The sequence below is a fragment of the Hippocampus zosterae genome, chromosome 1 (genome assembly GCF_025434085.1).
Source record: "Hippocampus zosterae strain Florida chromosome 1, ASM2543408v3, whole genome shotgun sequence".
Lineage (NCBI taxonomy): Eukaryota > Metazoa > Chordata > Actinopteri > Syngnathiformes > Syngnathidae > Hippocampus > Hippocampus zosterae.
This window is the reverse complement of record NC_067451.1, coordinates 30,653,440-30,669,675: the sequence shown is the minus strand read 5'-3', so window position 1 is coordinate 30,669,675 and position 16,236 is coordinate 30,653,440. Positions and strand designations below refer to the sequence as shown.

Below are 16,236 nucleotides of genomic sequence, written 5' to 3'. Positions count from 1 at the left end.
TGCATATATATGCAATCGCAAATGCACATTCATTTCCATTCATGGTGCCTGTGACAAATATCGATGTTTTCGCTTCAAGAGGCAGAAAAAAGGCCATGAAAGAAGGAGCAATTGTTATTTTCAAAACAAACACTAAAAGGCAATTTATTTTTTACTCTATTTATTACCTGAGATGCAGAAATACAGTTCGGTTTTTCTGCTTAATTTCGATTCCACAAGAGCAACATTAATTAGAACACTGTGTTTATACTTTTGGGGGCACATAGAACTTATTATTTTAAGATTTTTTTTTTTACTTTAGTCGACCAGTAAACACCGCTAACAACTGTAACAGGTATGAACAGGTCTTTCCTTTTGCCGTTAGCCTTTAGCTGTGCCATTTCGTATTCATTTCTAAGCATTAAACTAGTGGACCTTTCGTAGACAAACTATTTGGTTGACCATATTGGTGTTTAAGTACAGTATATTTTTAATTACATTTGGGTTATGCATCAGTTTTACATCAATTGCAAGTGACAATTTCAGCTTGAAGCAAGCACACTTGCTCTTTTCTTGGGGAATTGGACAAGCAAGAGTCTTCTTTTGGTTTTCTTAAAGTTTTGTATAAAAGTCATGTTGTACAAATGTCTCCCATTTCCTTTAAACAGAATATATGCAAAGGAACACCTAAAAAAATCATTTCAGGAAGCTTAAGCTGTTTTAGGCAGAGTCAAACTCATTTTTATTTATATGGTCCCTCTAAATTGACGAGTTTCACCCATTGTGGTTCTGAGACATATCACCCGTGATAAACGGAAGTTCACTGTCAAATAATTTCAACTTGCGGAAGCACCATTTCATGTTTAATGAGAAACGCAGCATTACGAGTAAGGAAATGAAACCGCATACATACACCTTGTCCACATTTTTCTAAGGAAGTGCTGTGGGTTTTTACATCAAAAAGTTGGGTTAACCCTCACCAGCACACACGCACACACACACACACACACACACACACCAAAGCACACACACACAGGCTGTGTAACGACTTCCGTGTAGGAGGCGACTTCAAGGGCTGACTCACTTTCGGCTTCCCTTTGAGCCCAGCTGGGTCTTTCGGGTGTCCTCAAACGTCATTAAAGCCGCGTGTGGAACACATACATGACAGCACTGTTGCATCCTGTGACTGTTTACTGCATGCGGTTTCTGTGAACCCCCGTGGCATCCAGCGACGAACTAGGTCTCAGATGTTCTGGCTGGTGCTGTCTTTGAACAACACATCTGTTGGGTTGTGTCAATGTAACCTGCTGCGCCCACCATCTTGCACATCTGTTGAATGCATTCACATGGCTGGAAAGTGTCTCATTGATCCGTCATGATGATAATGATGACACTCTGCATTTCACTTTGAGACTGCTCATTGAAAATTGAGAACATTAATGGATTACCTCACATGTACCGCGATGTCGACCGTGCCATCCTTATATCATGGGGGACAACTGAGCCCCAACTGTGACAACTGTGCATGAAATTAACATAATGTCATGTTTTCACAGTACTGTACAGGTGAGCGCACAAGTGTTCTTTTGGGAAATGTGGGGTGGCCAACTCATTTGACATTGTGGGCCACATGCGGACTCAGTAGATGTCAAGTGGGCCAAACCATTATTATTATACCATACTGTGCTATGAATCACCAAAATATCATCTCTTTCCTTTGTTTTGGTCTCAAGAAGCATTGATTGGCGCTTTCATATAATTTGCTGCGTTGGGTCAATCTCGGTGACAGACTGAGACTGCTGTTTTCTTCCCCGATCAAAACAATGTCGTCTTCTACTGTGATCAAAACAGTGTGCCCCCTAGCAGATAATCCACAAATTGCATTTTATTTAAAATATTCATTCTGTGTCTTTAATGCATTTTTTTTCACTTTTAAATGATCCGCAGGCCGGATCAAACCGATTTGCGGGCCGGTTCCGGCCCGCGGGCCGTATGTTTGACAGATGCCCTAAGCCCTTTAAATCTTATACAGTGATTCTTCTATTCACCAATGTTATTCAATGTTTATAGGGCTTATTCGAGGTTTATCTCTGTTTTTCCCCCACAAGATTTGTTAGTATTAAAAAGAAATTGTTCAATGCATTTGTGATGGTGGTCAATTCTATGCAGATTGCTATTCCCGCTCGGTCCCTCTCCCCTGTGTATATTTGGGGTTCACTGTAAAACGTAAAATACTGTAAGTACTAACAAAGTGATTGGGGCATAAAATGTATCATTAATTTCTGGAGATTTAAATCAATTGCCCTCCAAAACTGAAAAAAATACACTGTCGGTCTGGGAAAGGGTTAAATGAGGGATAATAATTATTCAGTTCCTTATTTTTACAGGACTAAAAAGTGACAGGTGTGTTCTCAAACTGTAAAAGTCACGTTCAAAAGCTCCAATAACTCCATATACCTCAAACTTAACTTGAGAGTGCAGGATGCAGATGCTCCAGTTAAAACGAGTAGGCTCCCCCGCCAAGGAGAAGAGGAAATGAAAATATTATGTTTACTATTATTACAACTTACGCCTGAGCCAACAGAAAAGGTTGGCGTTATTCATTGTGACCCGGGCAAGACATTTTAAAATATTACAATGTTTTTCTACTCCAGCGGCGAAACCAGAAGCTAAAAAAACCCTTGACCTTACTTAACTGATGATTGTAACACAATGTGATCATTGTTACAGTTTGTACTTTGTAGACTCCCGAGTAAATGAAGATGCAGCACACAGGAGTTAAGAATTCTGATTTATTGAATTAAGTCACATTTTTTTAAAAAACACTTCAGAACTGCAGTTTTTGAAAGGGTCTAACACTTGAATTCACATTTTATTGCTTGCTAGTTACTGTAAGTGTTTGTCTTTTAAATGATGGTAAGACGAGGACAAAAACAAAAGATTTGCATCCAAATTCTTTCAACAGTGCTTTGGCTCCAGGCCCCAAATGTTATGTTGGACTCCCTTTTGAAAGTTTCAAAGCCATTCTGGCACTTAACACTCAGACATGGACAACTCTGAATGAGAACATTTATAACCAATGAACCTTCAATTGTCCCATGTGTCAAACTACTTGTACAAGATGCCTTTAGAATTGTTTGTTTTCAGTGAAAACGACAGTTTAAAAATATATAACACTAATCAGTAAAAAAAGAAAAAAAAACTTTTAAAAAATCACAGTGCTACTGATCATGTTCTGAGTGCCAATATAAAATCAAAATGTATCATGTTTTTTATAACATTTTTTTTGTGTGTCCAGGAGCAGAAAGCATTGTACTTTTTCTTCAATAAATAATATCCAATAAGGAATATAAAAACCACTGTAACAACCATTTTGATCTGTTGAAAGAGGTTAAAACCTGCATAAATACAGTTAGCTTAAATAAATAAATTAAAAAGTATAAATACACCGTTAACTGTACAGAAAAGAAATTATAATGCACTTGTGCGGGAAAATATAAAATGCCGCCTGTTTTTCTTTTTTTCTTTCTTTTTTTTTTTAATTCCAGATTGAACTTTCTTTTTTGATGATGAATCAGATTCAGTACAATCTGAAATTTCATTTCACACAGTCAGGAAGCAGCAAATGTTCCTTTCCTTTCTTCTTCTTCAACTTCTTGTCATGACCAAGTGCCTGCCACACTTCCATTCCAGTCCATCCTCTGGGCCATCCTATATTCCACTTTCACTTGTGGCCGCCTTCTCCTGAAGCCTTCAGGGATACGCTGAGCTGTCCATTTTTTTTTTCACGTGAACATCCAGCAACGGGTGAAGCGGACACCCTCTGTTTCCCTTCTTCATCCGTCTGTGTTCCTTTGCTTTTCGTCAGGACCTCCTTCCGTGGTTCACTTCTCTTTCTATTTTGAGGTAGTATCTCCGCTCCTTTGCCTAACACGAGAGGAGAAAAGAGAGCAAACAATGAGATCAGCAAGGCAATTTGTACAATACCGGGGAAGGAAACGTGCGTCAGTGTGAGATATTAGTCCTGCGCTTTTCTAGCACCATCTAGTCTATTTGAGTATCTCGGGGCAAAATATAAACTAGAGGTGGTGAAGCTTGTTGGCATTAGGTGCCATTTGAGTTGTATAATATGATGACATGATTTGATTCAACAACTAAACAAAAATGTAGCATTTTATTGTTGAAAATAGCATTTGCTGGTTAAATGATTTGAGGTGTTCAGTGCAATTCCTCCAAGGTTTCATTTATTTTAAGATTTGTCTCTCACGGGCTATTTATGCCCTTCCCTCGCCAATCTTTTTTCAATTTTTTTCACTTTATTTGGGTGTTTTGGGGAAAGAGGGGTTAGAGCAAGCCACCGTTTTTCATGGAAATGTTAATCTGTGTTTTTTTCCCCCAAATAATTTTTTACCTTGACAGATTTTTCCCCCTCAATTTTCCCAGTGCATTCAACATATTTAATGCAGATGTTCACTATTCGTCAGCAGAATATACACAGTACATGCTGAAAATAGCATATTAACTGTTGCCCCATCCATCCTTTAAGTTGCACTTTCCTGCTTAACAGTAATGCACCCATGAGACTCTTCTTGAATTCAAAAAAGTATAGGTATGATACCAAAGTAGTACTTTTGTGGGTATCGGGACAAACTATTGGAGCCATAAATCACTGAATCAAGGGTTTCCAACAGATTATCCTGATGCCATTCGCAGGCGAAATGGAATTGAGAGGACTACACCCTTGATTGGTTTCTTGTCACAAAGAGCATTGAGGGAGAACTGAACCAAAATACAGCTATATGAACACTCCTAAGAACTACGAAGAATAATGCATCAGGTCCTTTTCAAATGTTGTCAAGTTTGCCTCGCTCTGTATTTTTAACACTAAATGCCCTAAACATACTGTTAAACTGAGATTGTACTCACCCTTCTTTGTCTCTTCAGTGGTTGGACGCTAACCCTAACTTGACCTTCTCCTCATTCTCTACATCATATGCTCCCCGCTTGTGAAACCTGGAATCAATCAGAAAACGGGGCTGAAACGACTACTTAATGCCTAATTGTTGCACATGTCATCCTTTCAAATTCCCTACGCAGCTCGCGTGTGTGCATGTATGTGGAACTGTGTGTGTTGACGTTGTGTGGGGCGCACCTGAGCATGAGTAAAAGCCCGATGATGGTGAGGCAGATGGACGAGAGAACCACGGCCACCACGGCCAGAGCCGTGGTGCGGTTGTAGCCCTCCTGAGGTCTCTCAACGGGCAGAGTGAAGAACTCACACCTTTCCCCGGAGTAACTCGGATGGCACCTGCACACGGAGGGAAATTACCAGTTAAGGTACCCTTCACAAAAGGTTCCATGGAGAGTTAAAGTGGGAGTTTTTGGAAAGACATTGGACTTCTGCATCATATTAGCTGTGCAGCATTCAATTTGGTTCGATTCAGTGGGATTGCATTTTGAGTCAATATATGCTTTTGTTATGTTTAATAATACACAACATATAAGAACTTTCCAAAGCCTAAACTCATTCATTCATTCATTCATCTTCCTAACCGCTTGATCCTCACTAGGGTCGCGGGGGGTGCTGGAGCCTATCCCAGCTGTCTCCGGGCAGCCTATAATATTCAAGCTAATTAAATTCGAAGAGACAAGAAATCATCAGCAATGTCAGACCAGTATATGGTATTTACAGCTGATGTACAGCTCGCACATATGACGATTTAATATACAGTATATCCTGATATATGTGGGTGCAATACAATTCAAGGATGGTAACGTTTTAAAACGCAACCATTTGATACAGTTTGGTTAAATGAAAACCGATTTTCTCATTCAAATTGGTTTTCGACATACAGTATGTGTAGTACATGCATAGGCTAACAATGGCCGTCAATTATATGTGAATTCACGCTATTCGCGGGCCAGCCTAGTCAGCATCCCCTGAGAATGGCGGCACTCACTGTAAATACAAATTGGAAATTAACTGGGAGCTGAGGGTAATTTCATGGAAAGGTATCTTATTCAAATACATGCAAGGTGCCGCTGAAGAAGTAATCTGGTTGTTTTCGTCAGCATTATGCTAAATTCGATTTTGCACAGCCACATTAAAGTTCCGTAAGTCTAATCTTCAATTTTGTTCATGGTTTATTACATTTTTCCCCAACATTTCCCATTAATTCCCATGGAAAGTGTCCAATTTTGAAACTGGATGTGGCACTTACACACAAGATGGAAGTCGGATGTTCCTCAGGTACTGACAGGTGCCGTGGATGCAGAAATCTTTATACTTCTTCAAGCAAGGATTCCTCTTCTTTCCTTTCCCTTTTCCCTTCTTTCTTCCCTTTTCTCGCCTTCTCTGTCCTTCTGTGCTTTCTGCCTCCAGGATGACAGATGGGTCTCGGGGCTTGCTTGACATAGCAACTAAATAAAACACACAATGTCAGCAAATCTGACAGAAGTGTTATTATTATAATATCTGAGATGATTCTCAAGACCTCACCTCTTGGTATTTCCACTTCATCATCCCCGGACGTGCTGTCCTCATATTTATTCCCATCCTCGTAGTATTCATCATCATACTCCTCATCCTCATCCTCCTGTGATGTTGGGCCTCCTCTGCTCTCCACCGCTGGCCTTCCATCTTTGCTGGTGTCCTGGAAGTTGATGACAGCCGTGTCCGGGTGCCGCTGCCTGTGGCTGTCATACCGGTCCACCGCCGCACCACACGCCAGTCTGGACGCCACTGGACAAAAGAAAAGCAAACAATGGGAGGGGGTTACGAATCACACAGACTGGAATTGCTCGTATTTGGGGGAAGTGAAGAGTGTGCCAAGGTGGGCGGACCTCTCTGGACAAGTTGAAACATGCTTCCGAGGCTTTGAAACTGGGATTGGACTGTAAGTCATTTTTTTATGTTAGAGCTACCAAAGACGCACACATATACAGTAACTAGCTGAGTGTGGGGCGGGGGATTATTTACTGCCTTGCTCAAGGGCACACTGGATCACAATTTACATTGCTCATGACATTTTCCCTGAGACACCTTTGACATTTAAACAATCTAAGTCTAATTCTTAAACTATACAGTAAAACGTTTCCCCGCACTCACAACAGTCCACATTCTAGAGTTCTAAGCAGACAGTCTAGCGAATGTCAGGCAAGAATATGAGTTAAAAATAAATGGATCCAGTTACATAAAAGCATGCTCTGAAATAGCGAGACGGTCCCATTAGTTTCTGGATAGGATAGTCCTGGCATTGTGAAAATGATTGGCGGAAAAACGGTTAGCAGGTTTACAAGTCATTTTATAGCGCTGGCGTGGCTTGTGGGTTTTTATAACGACTCGAATGCGGTGCAGTGTCACGCAGAAAGAGGCATTCAAAACCAAAATAATGGAAGTAATTCAACGTGCAAGCTTACCCAGGGCGTGAAGCACCAAAAGCACAACTCTCCAAATCCTCATGATTGGCAAGACTTGTTGAAGTGGGGTGGGGGGGGGCAACTTAAAATAAATAAATAAATAAATAAATATTAATCCTTTGATTTTTTTTTTCTGGTGGGCTTGTCTCAGTTTATTCCGCCAGGAATATTTCGACCACTTGGTGGTACTTGACACGAAGGTAGCGGTGTGTAATGCGGAGCAAAAGAGCGTCAAAAGAGAGTCTCCGGCGTATTTAAGTGCCAAGCGATCTTGGCCGCGCCCACACACGCGCGCGCACACACGCTCACACACACACACACACACACACACACACAGACACTCATACACTCGCGAGCGCGCGCGCGCACGTATTGTATTATAGCTTAGTAATGCTCATTGCATCGCGGTCATGATCACAGCAACGATGCTCGAAACATTACCCAGTGTAGTAATTGAATTCAGTAAACAAAATACATAAATACACAATAAGAGACTGGACAAATGTAGATAGCGACAATCTCAAATACCGTCCTTCAATTTTAACCATACAACGTGATAGAAACGTATTGTATAGTGCAGTTTAACTGTTTTGTAGAGCACTGTGGTTTTGGGGATTCAGAGATTATTCAGACAACAGAGTGTAAATGTAGTAAATGCTTACTCGTATTTTACAGATGTCCGTAATGTATCCATTCACTACAAATAACCACTAAAAGCAGGGCAAAATAATGGGCAGGCAGCAGTGAGATGACAGGAGAACATTCTTTGCTCGCTTGCACAACCTTGTGGTGTTTACTGGTACTACAAAAACTATGGCAAAAGTCTGCCAGCTGTCAAGTCATCCAACCCAACGTCCAAATTATTAGACAATCGGAGCCCCAGACGTGACAAATGAAAAAACTACTTTGTGCGCACGAATTACTCATTTGTGTAAACGAATAATTAATTTGTGCACACAAACTACTTATTTGTGCACACTAATTCCTATTTCGTGCACACCGATTACTACTTAGTGTATACGAACTATTATTTCGTGTGCATGAAATAGAGCGTGCCCTTGAAATGGTCATGACGTGCACGCTGTCCCTTAATGGACAATAATTTGAGCAAATCGAGCGCACCTTCACTGATTCTCTTCTCACTGACCTAATCAGTGCCTCCAAAGTCTCACAAATTATTGCATCTGACGTTTTTATTTTATATCAACACTAGCTGGTTCGCCGCCCTCCGGGCGGCTCATCAGCTAGTTCCTGCGGAAGGCTGGTAAGGTGGGCCTTCGGCCCACAAAAGTGTTGTTGCTTGGTTCAACTTTTTGTTCATCTTCATTGCTTATCGCAAAAATAAAGAGATGTTTAGCTCTACTAAATAACTAACAATTTCATTGCAATGCTTGTGGGTAGACAACATTTTTTCGCTAAGATGCCCGCGCGATCGTAGTGAGCCACTGCCTGAGCGGCGCAGTGGCGGCGCGCAGTGGCGGCGCGCAGTGGCGGCGCGCAGCGGCGCGGTCAAGTAGGTACGTTTTGAAAAGGGACAGACGGAAGGACAGACGCGCAATATATATATAGATTAAGTAGTGATATTGTGACAAAAAGTTTTCATTTGGTGTACATTGGCCAGTAACCATGATCCTTGCCAGAGCATTGCAGTTTGCTGAAAAATAAAGTCGATCCTGGTGTCCCAGTCGTACCGGTAAAGCGAGATTGCTATCAACAGCCTCTCGGTGATGATTCCTCGCGATGCCAAGCTTTTCATTGTGTCCTTGTAACTCATCCCGAGCCTAAATAAAATTTGATCTCGCTGTCCCTGTCCGTTATGTAGCTGTCCTTCGACCTTTCAACTTTGAGAGAAGATGCGTTCGATATTATGTTCGAATGCCCCGCAAGGAGCCACGACTATTTCATGCGCACGGACAACTACTTTGTGCGCACTTTCTATTTTGTACACACAATGTCGTAGTCCTTGAGCACGAAGTAGTAGTTCGTGCCCACAAATTAGTCCCTTGTGCATACATTATAGATAAAGCGTGTGGACAAAGTCGTTTCTTTTTTCAAGTGACATGTCTCGGCTCCGTAGAGACGAGATTGGAAATGTAAATCTTTATGGTCAATAAAAATCCTGTAGCGTTTGGGCTACAGTCACACTGAAATCTCTGGAACTAACATACTTGCTGTTAACTGTCACGTTCTGCCCGAAGCGATAACTATCGCTCCGTGCAGAACAATGGAATAAAGGGTTGGATCCCCGGAGAACAGACAACGAAAAAATCTTGTCAAAGAAAAAGAGTGTCTTTAATGACAAAAAACAGAAAGAGCCCGACAGGGAAAAACGGTAACACAAAACGCTGGTCAAATAAGGACCAGGAATAACAAAGAAGGATACTACAACTGAAAACGCTCGCGGAAAACAAAACGACGCGAGGAGGGCCTGAATTGGCGGAAATACGAGTAATACAAAATCTAGGAGCTGAATGCGAATAACAAGAGTAACGGCCGTAAGGCAAAAAGGCAACTGGTCAAATGACAAAATAGCGAGATCGAGCGCGAGAGCAATATGGCACGGCGTGGAGTTCTCCGGCAGTGAGTAAACTGCCGGAGTCTCCTAATAAAGGAAGCATAATCATCCCGAAATGAACAACAGGTGTGCAGTCGGCGGAGAGAAAGCCCGCCCCCTGCAGGCAGGCACGGAACGTGACAGTTAACAAATATGAGAAATAAAAACATTAAGCAACAAAGGCCACAGCTGTCAAAATAAATATTCCACCGATTTGAAGAGTGCAGAAACGGATACATTTTTTTGTGTGGACAAATGAAGCCAAAGGTGGAAAAACCAACATCACCCAAATTTCACAGTCGTAATTGGGGCCTAACTACAACTGTGAAATTTGGTGCAGGGTGAATCATGATTTGGGGCTGCTTTTCTAGCTCTCTGCCTGGACCCATTATTGACAGAAAAAAAAGAATCCCAATGTTTATCAAAATACAATAGTTTGTTGGAATACTTAGGACCATCATATGAAGCTCAACACCGGACACCGTTCCAAAGGACTGAAATAAATTCATTAAGTGAATGGCTTCCAGAGAAGAAAATAAAAAATGAAGATGCTATGGAGAGACTCTTTCACAGACATTCAAAGGATATTTTTTAATTTGAGGTTTTGGAAACATGAATGGTTCTACCTGATCTGCTATTATACATGAGACATTTGTTTGACGTTAATGCTGCCAAAAGAGATTTAACCTGTTATTCAATTCAAATCTTCACAAACTTTTCTCCCCCTATATTGTGACCTTTATGTACGCTAAGTTCAATCAAAACATTAAAATAGAGACTGTAATTGTTTGTGTGAAACAAACCTCTCCTCTCACATGTACACTTTGAGACAGTAATTCATGCCTTTGTCACATCCCGGCTGGATTACTGCAATGCCCTGTACTTTGGAGTCAGCCAGTCCTCCATTAAGCGCCTTCAGCTGGTCCAGAATGCCGCTGCTCACCTCTTGACTGGTACTCGTAAGAGGGAGCACATACTGTAACTCCTACTCTGGCATCCCTTCATTGGCTCCCCATTCCTTTTAGAGTTATTTTCAAGATCCTCCTCTTTGTTTTCAAATCTCTGAATAATCTCGCGCCACCTTACCTCTCTGAGCTCATCCGCCCCTACACACCTGCCCGGCGCCTCAGGTCTGTGGACCAGTCTTTGTTAGAAGTACCAAGAACTAAACTGAGGCTCAGAGGGGATCGAGCCTTTTCTGTTGCTGGTCCCTCTCTCTGGAATGACCTCCCACTGAACATTCGGCAAGCCTCCTCGCTGCCCATCTTTAAAGCCGTCCTCAAAACCCACTTGTATTCTTCAACTCAGTATGACTTAGATTTGGTCTTGATTTTACTGCTTGGTGCTTTCTACCGCCTTTATTACCGATTCGTCTTACCGTTTATTGTGTATGTTAAATCGCTCCATGTACAGCACTTTGTATGCAGCGATGGCTGTTTGAAAGTGCTCTATAAATACTGTTGACTTGACTTGACTTGACTTGGTAGTATTTTAGAAGCATATTGTTGTGGCACAGATCACCAAACTGTAAGCTCAATTTTATTTAGATTTCTTTTAAAAATGCATCTGAAAAAAGTGCTTCCCTAAAAAAATAAAATAAAATAAAAATAACACAAAACACCATAGTAATAATTAAAAAAATATCACAATTAAAAAGCAAAATCACACATGTGAATTAATTACCGGTTGGTACATTTGTGCTTCTGAGCAAGTGGTTTCATCAAGTATACTAGCACATTTTTTGGGGGACGGGGGGGTTGGACATATAACATGCATGCTTACATATTTATAGGGTTACTCTCTCTCTCTCTCTCTCTCTCTCTTCCTCTATTCTTAGTTCTGTATTATTTTAAAGACTGTGACAAGAATATTAGACTGGGATGGCTCTGGCCAAAATAGACATGTCTGTTGATACACTCCATGCTACAAAATAAGACCGTCGCTATGTCTTAAATTACACACACAAGAAACATAAACAACTCTGAGCACAAACCTCGACCAAGGCATTTCAATTTCTGCATCATACTCAGTATGACCTAATAAACAGCAGTTGTTGCGAAAATATGATCTCCACGTTTTTGCAACAGGGGAGCACAAATCCTGATTAAAGAGTGGGCTAAAAGTAGTTCAACACTTTACTACTGGTTTCCGTAACGTTAACTCCTTGTCATGATATCAAGCACAGATTACAGTTTCAAACGGTGGTTTGAAAAGTGGTGGAGCTTCAAAAGTGTTTTTTTTTTTTTAAGGTCAGTGTTTCAAAGTAACATTTGAAGACAGGATGAGAGTTTCAAAGTAATGTTTTATAATAGGGGTTGAAGACAGGGTTCAGATTTCAATTTCGAATGTCTTGCCTGAGGTACGGTTTGAAGTTTGGGCTTCAAATCATACTTTCAAATTTTTGTGAGGATTTGTGTGCATGTTGCTCTGGTGCAGGCCATTCTTTCCTTCAATGTTGAGTACTTTTTACTTTGTTCATTCGTTCGTTCGTTAACTTCCTTCTTCCTAACTTACTCAAACAACGTACAGAGCAAAAAATGTGTGTGGGGGGGTCGGCTGGGGGGGTGCAGTAGGCAGGGCATACCTTAAACTTGTTGCCAGAGAATCGCAGGGCGCTCACACCCACACCCACACCCACACCCACACCTAGGGACAACTTAGAGTGCTCTTTTAACCTGCCATGCATCTTTTTGGAACGTGGGACAAAACCTGAGTACCCGGAGAAAACCCGCACAGAGGGAGAACATGCAAATTCCACACATGAAGGCCGGAGCCGGAATCGAACCCTACTCCTCTGCGCTTCGAGGCCGACATGCTAACCAGTCGTCCATAACCTACAGCACGTGTGTCAAACTCAAGGCCTGGTGGCCAGATCCAGCTCGCCAGGCCATTTTATGTGGCCCACGAAAGCAAATCATGTGTGGCAACTTGCTAAAATCTGTACCAAAATGTCAAATTGTCACGTTTTGAGTCATACCGTTGAGATTTTGAAATCATTTTGTTACCCTGTTTACCCTCACTTGAACAAAATATGTTAATTGACTTGACTGATTTCAAAACAAGTAATATATTCATTTGTTGTGTAAAAATAGTAATGTTGTGGTTTCACTGTCATAAGGGCCCTCTGAGGGAAGACGTAACTCCAAATTGGCCCGCGTCTAAAATGAGTTCGACACCCTGACCGAAAGTGTCAGTCAATTTGCTTCCTTTGATGATGTAGTTTACACTCTAGTCAACAGGTGGCGGTAATGAAAGTTTAGGATAGCCCAAAATAAACGGTGTGACGTGTCACGTGATTATCCAGCAAGAAGGGAGGGGGGCAAACATGGCCGACGAGTTGGCGGGAGTAAACACAACTGCAGAGGATGGCGACGGAAAACAAGAGCTCGCCCAACTTTCAAACACGGACACAGCCTCAAACGCCTGCGACAATCACACTCTCGACCGGGATGAGCGGTCGCCGTCGGATAGCAGCTGGTCGGCTCCGCTTCTGTCGCTGGCTCGCAAGGCCACAGAGACACTCAGTAGCGGGGTGAGCTACGCTTCTGGGCGGATGAACTCCGCTGAGGACCCCGAGCCGGAAAAAGAGCTCGAAATTGATCTAACCCGCACTGGAAAGAAGCTTCCAGGTAGGTGGGATTGAATACGGACAACCTCAGCCGAACACGACCTTTCCTCTTGGACTTTTACTGAGCTGTCAGATGTCAAGACACATGACTTCCAAAGATTTTATCGCTCTGTCGTCATATGGAATTCCTTTGACTTCTGTTACCTTCTCTGACGTCTGGTGTGTTTTCTACGGACAACCATTTGAGCATATGTTTGATCTGTATGAGTGCGCTCTTGGTCCTCATCAGTAGTAGGATAGTGTTTTACGTATACTGTAATGCATTTTCCCTATACCAAACGACATTGCTGTACAGAGGTAAAAACCCTTAATTCATTACAATAAGTAAATATGATTAGATATACTATTACTTTATTATCATTATTATTATGAGTATCTAATGTGCTAGATAATTAATGAGGGCAGATTTGGAATCGGCACAAATACTTGCATCTCTGATTTAAAAATTTTGCACAAAATTATTGACCCGTGGTATTTTTCTAAATGCTTTAGACTTTCCTACTTGCATGGCAAAGTTGTCCAATTAGTGTGCAGAAATGTTTTACTTTACTGTGGTAACTAGGAAACGGTCCTTTTACAGAATTGTCTTACTAGTGAGGCAGAAGTAGCTGTTCGTAAACCTTAGGCTGGGTATCAAGATATCAAATGTTGTAACAGCTTCTTATAGAAAGTGGCGCTCAGAGAGCAGCTTTCCACGGAAGTTATATCGGTGTGTTTCAAATGCTTGTGCTTCTTGTTAAAAAATCAGTGCTGCCTGCCAAAGACCCGATGGCAATCGAAAGATCCAATCTTCTCAGCATGTTGAAGCTCAGCATCAAGGTTTTAATCCAGTCCTCACTGAGTTTGGGCAGGACACTGGACTCCGAGTACCCGCCCTTACAGCAGTTCTTCTTAGTACTGGAGCACTGTCTCAAACATGGCCTAAAAGGTAACTGCTTGGTAAACGTGAACTGCAATGGAGTTTTGTAAACATGAACTGCAATGGAGTTTTGTGTATGTGTGAGTGAGTGTGTGTGAGCCTGTGTGTGTGTGCGTGTGTGTGGGTGCGCGTGTAACATGAGATCAAAGTCACATGATCTTTTTTTTTTTCTCCTAGCCAAGAAGTCCTTCATCGGTCAAAACAAATCCATTTGGGGACCCTTGGAGCTGACTGCTCGGTTGTGTCCAGATTCTGCCAACATAGCCACAAGTGCCAGAGATCTGCCTGGCATCAAGTATGGTTTTAACCACTTATTTTGGCGGATGGGCGGGCGCTATAAAAAAAATCTATTTTACATTGCTTTTAAATTGCCAGTTTTTAAACATTGGTAATGACAGCAAAAATATTGAGTTATTCAACATTTTATTTACATAAAACATTTATTTCTTCATTTCAAACATTTTTATTCAACAGTACAACAAATGTAGAACGATAAAAAATAACTCGGTGAGCTACTAGAAATTAACTCCTCGGGAATGACAAATATGCCTTAAAATGTAAACATAATGATTTTTAAATTATGATCCTATGTACGCATTAGTGTCATTGCTACTTGCAAATATGCTTGATGAAAAGATGACACAATTTATTCTTGCTTATTTCCGCTGGCAGGTCATTAGCGACATTTTGTGTTCATGTTGCATTTAATTGAAAGATGTTTGTTGTTTTTTTTCTCTTTCTTCTTTCTTCTTTCTACATACATTCTTGCTGCTGGAGTCTGTAAATTTCCCCAGTGTGGGACGAATAAAGGATATCTTATCTTAACCTGCTCATATTTATCTGGGCAGGCCGTGCGTATTCTGCTCGCATTTTCATGCTTTCCACACCATCATTTGGATGCTACTTGTTCAAATGATTCGAGGGGTTTGTTGTATTGCCTTGTTTTTGACGACATACCATGCACAGCGGCTTCCTCCGCGTTGCTCTGGAGATGCCACCACAAAAGCTTTGGTGAGAACAATAGCTTCATCTTCCAAAGATGATGCCAAGTCATGGCTGCCTATCAGCTGCGCGTTCAGCTGCATGTTCAGTCATTGTTACGGTTACTTTCTGTTTACTGCTTCTTCTTTCATTAATTAGCAGATTAATTTACGATCGGCATTCACTTTCACTTACATCAATTTCTTGGATAATGTCTTATATTTTGCTTCCTCCGTCTTTTATTTTGATCAGTATTACCCTCATCCAGCGTCAGAGCTCTTCTTGTCTAAGCTGCTTGGCATCCAGAGGTCCGTTTTGTAGCCATTTTAGCAATGCAACGAAGTACCGGTACTTCTAGGACCGGATTAGACTTTTGCGGAAGGCTCGTTTTTCATTATACTGTAGTGCATCTCGTCGCGTGGCAAGAGTAGAGAAAAATATTTCATATAACGGAACAAGGGGGATTTTTCGTTGTAGGGGGAGCAGAAAAGTGGGAATGGCTTTCATGCATGAATATTTTTTCACATTATGAGGTATTTTCGCCCATGTAGGTTTCGTTGTATAGGAGTTTCACTGTACTTCAACTTGTAAACCGAAGTAGTAAAAGCCGGACTCTGGGTTGACTGCAATGGCACGCATTTCATTCACTCTGTCTCATGGAGTAAATATACTCACAGTTCACTGCTGATCATGTTACAACATGATTCTCAAATAGTTCTCATATACATGTAATCGTCCAGTCCTACTGGTATTGCT

General features: G+C 41.4%; 2 protein-coding genes across 3 annotated transcripts in view; one reads left to right on the top strand and one right to left on the bottom strand.

Annotated features, from left to right (window-relative positions):
• Positions 1-2,757: 2,757 nt before the first annotated feature.
• On the bottom strand, positions 2,758-7,651 carry hbegfa (heparin-binding EGF-like growth factor a). Of its 2 annotated transcripts, XM_052076328.1 has the most exons (6): positions 7,399-7,651; positions 6,479-6,721; positions 6,201-6,399; positions 5,132-5,287; positions 4,906-4,992; positions 2,758-3,906 (listed from the first exon to the last, which is right to left on the bottom strand). In XM_052076328.1, the coding sequence occupies exons 1-5, from the start codon at positions 7,439-7,441 to the stop codon at positions 4,920-4,922; spliced, it is 714 nt and encodes a 237-aa protein (XP_051932288.1). In that variant the 5' UTR covers positions 7,442-7,651; the 3' UTR covers positions 2,758-3,906; positions 4,906-4,919. The 2 variants fall into 2 exon arrangements, with proteins under 2 accessions (XP_051932288.1, XP_051932297.1); XM_052076337.1 differs by lacking the exon at positions 4,906-4,992.
• Positions 7,652-13,238: 5,587 nt separating this feature from the next.
• rufy1 (RUN and FYVE domain containing 1) overlaps positions 13,239-16,236 on the top strand; it is a 17,820-nt gene continuing 14,822 nt past the window's right edge. Inside the window, exons 1-3 of the mRNA XM_052074339.1 lie at positions 13,239-13,581; positions 14,329-14,508; positions 14,677-14,794. Of these exons, the coding sequence (XP_051930299.1) occupies positions 13,278-13,581; positions 14,329-14,508; positions 14,677-14,794 (602 nt within the window). The 5' untranslated portion in view covers positions 13,239-13,277. The remainder of the gene's footprint in view (positions 13,582-14,328; positions 14,509-14,676; positions 14,795-16,236) is intronic.

Bases quoted from the DNA above. Each gene is read 5' to 3' on its own strand.
- hbegfa (XM_052076328.1), bottom strand. From the start codon at position 7,441: ATGAGGATTTGGAGAGTTGTGCTTTTGGTGCTTCACGCCCTGG. The intron at 6,722-7,398 runs GTAAGCTTGCAC...TCTTTTGTCCAG, and splicing joins TTTGGTGCTTCACGCCCTGG to TGGCGTCCAGACTGGCGTGT. The intron at 5,288-6,200 runs GTAAGTGCCACA...CTCCGTGTGCAG, and splicing joins ATCCGACTTCCATCTTGTGT to GTGCCATCCGAGTTACTCCG.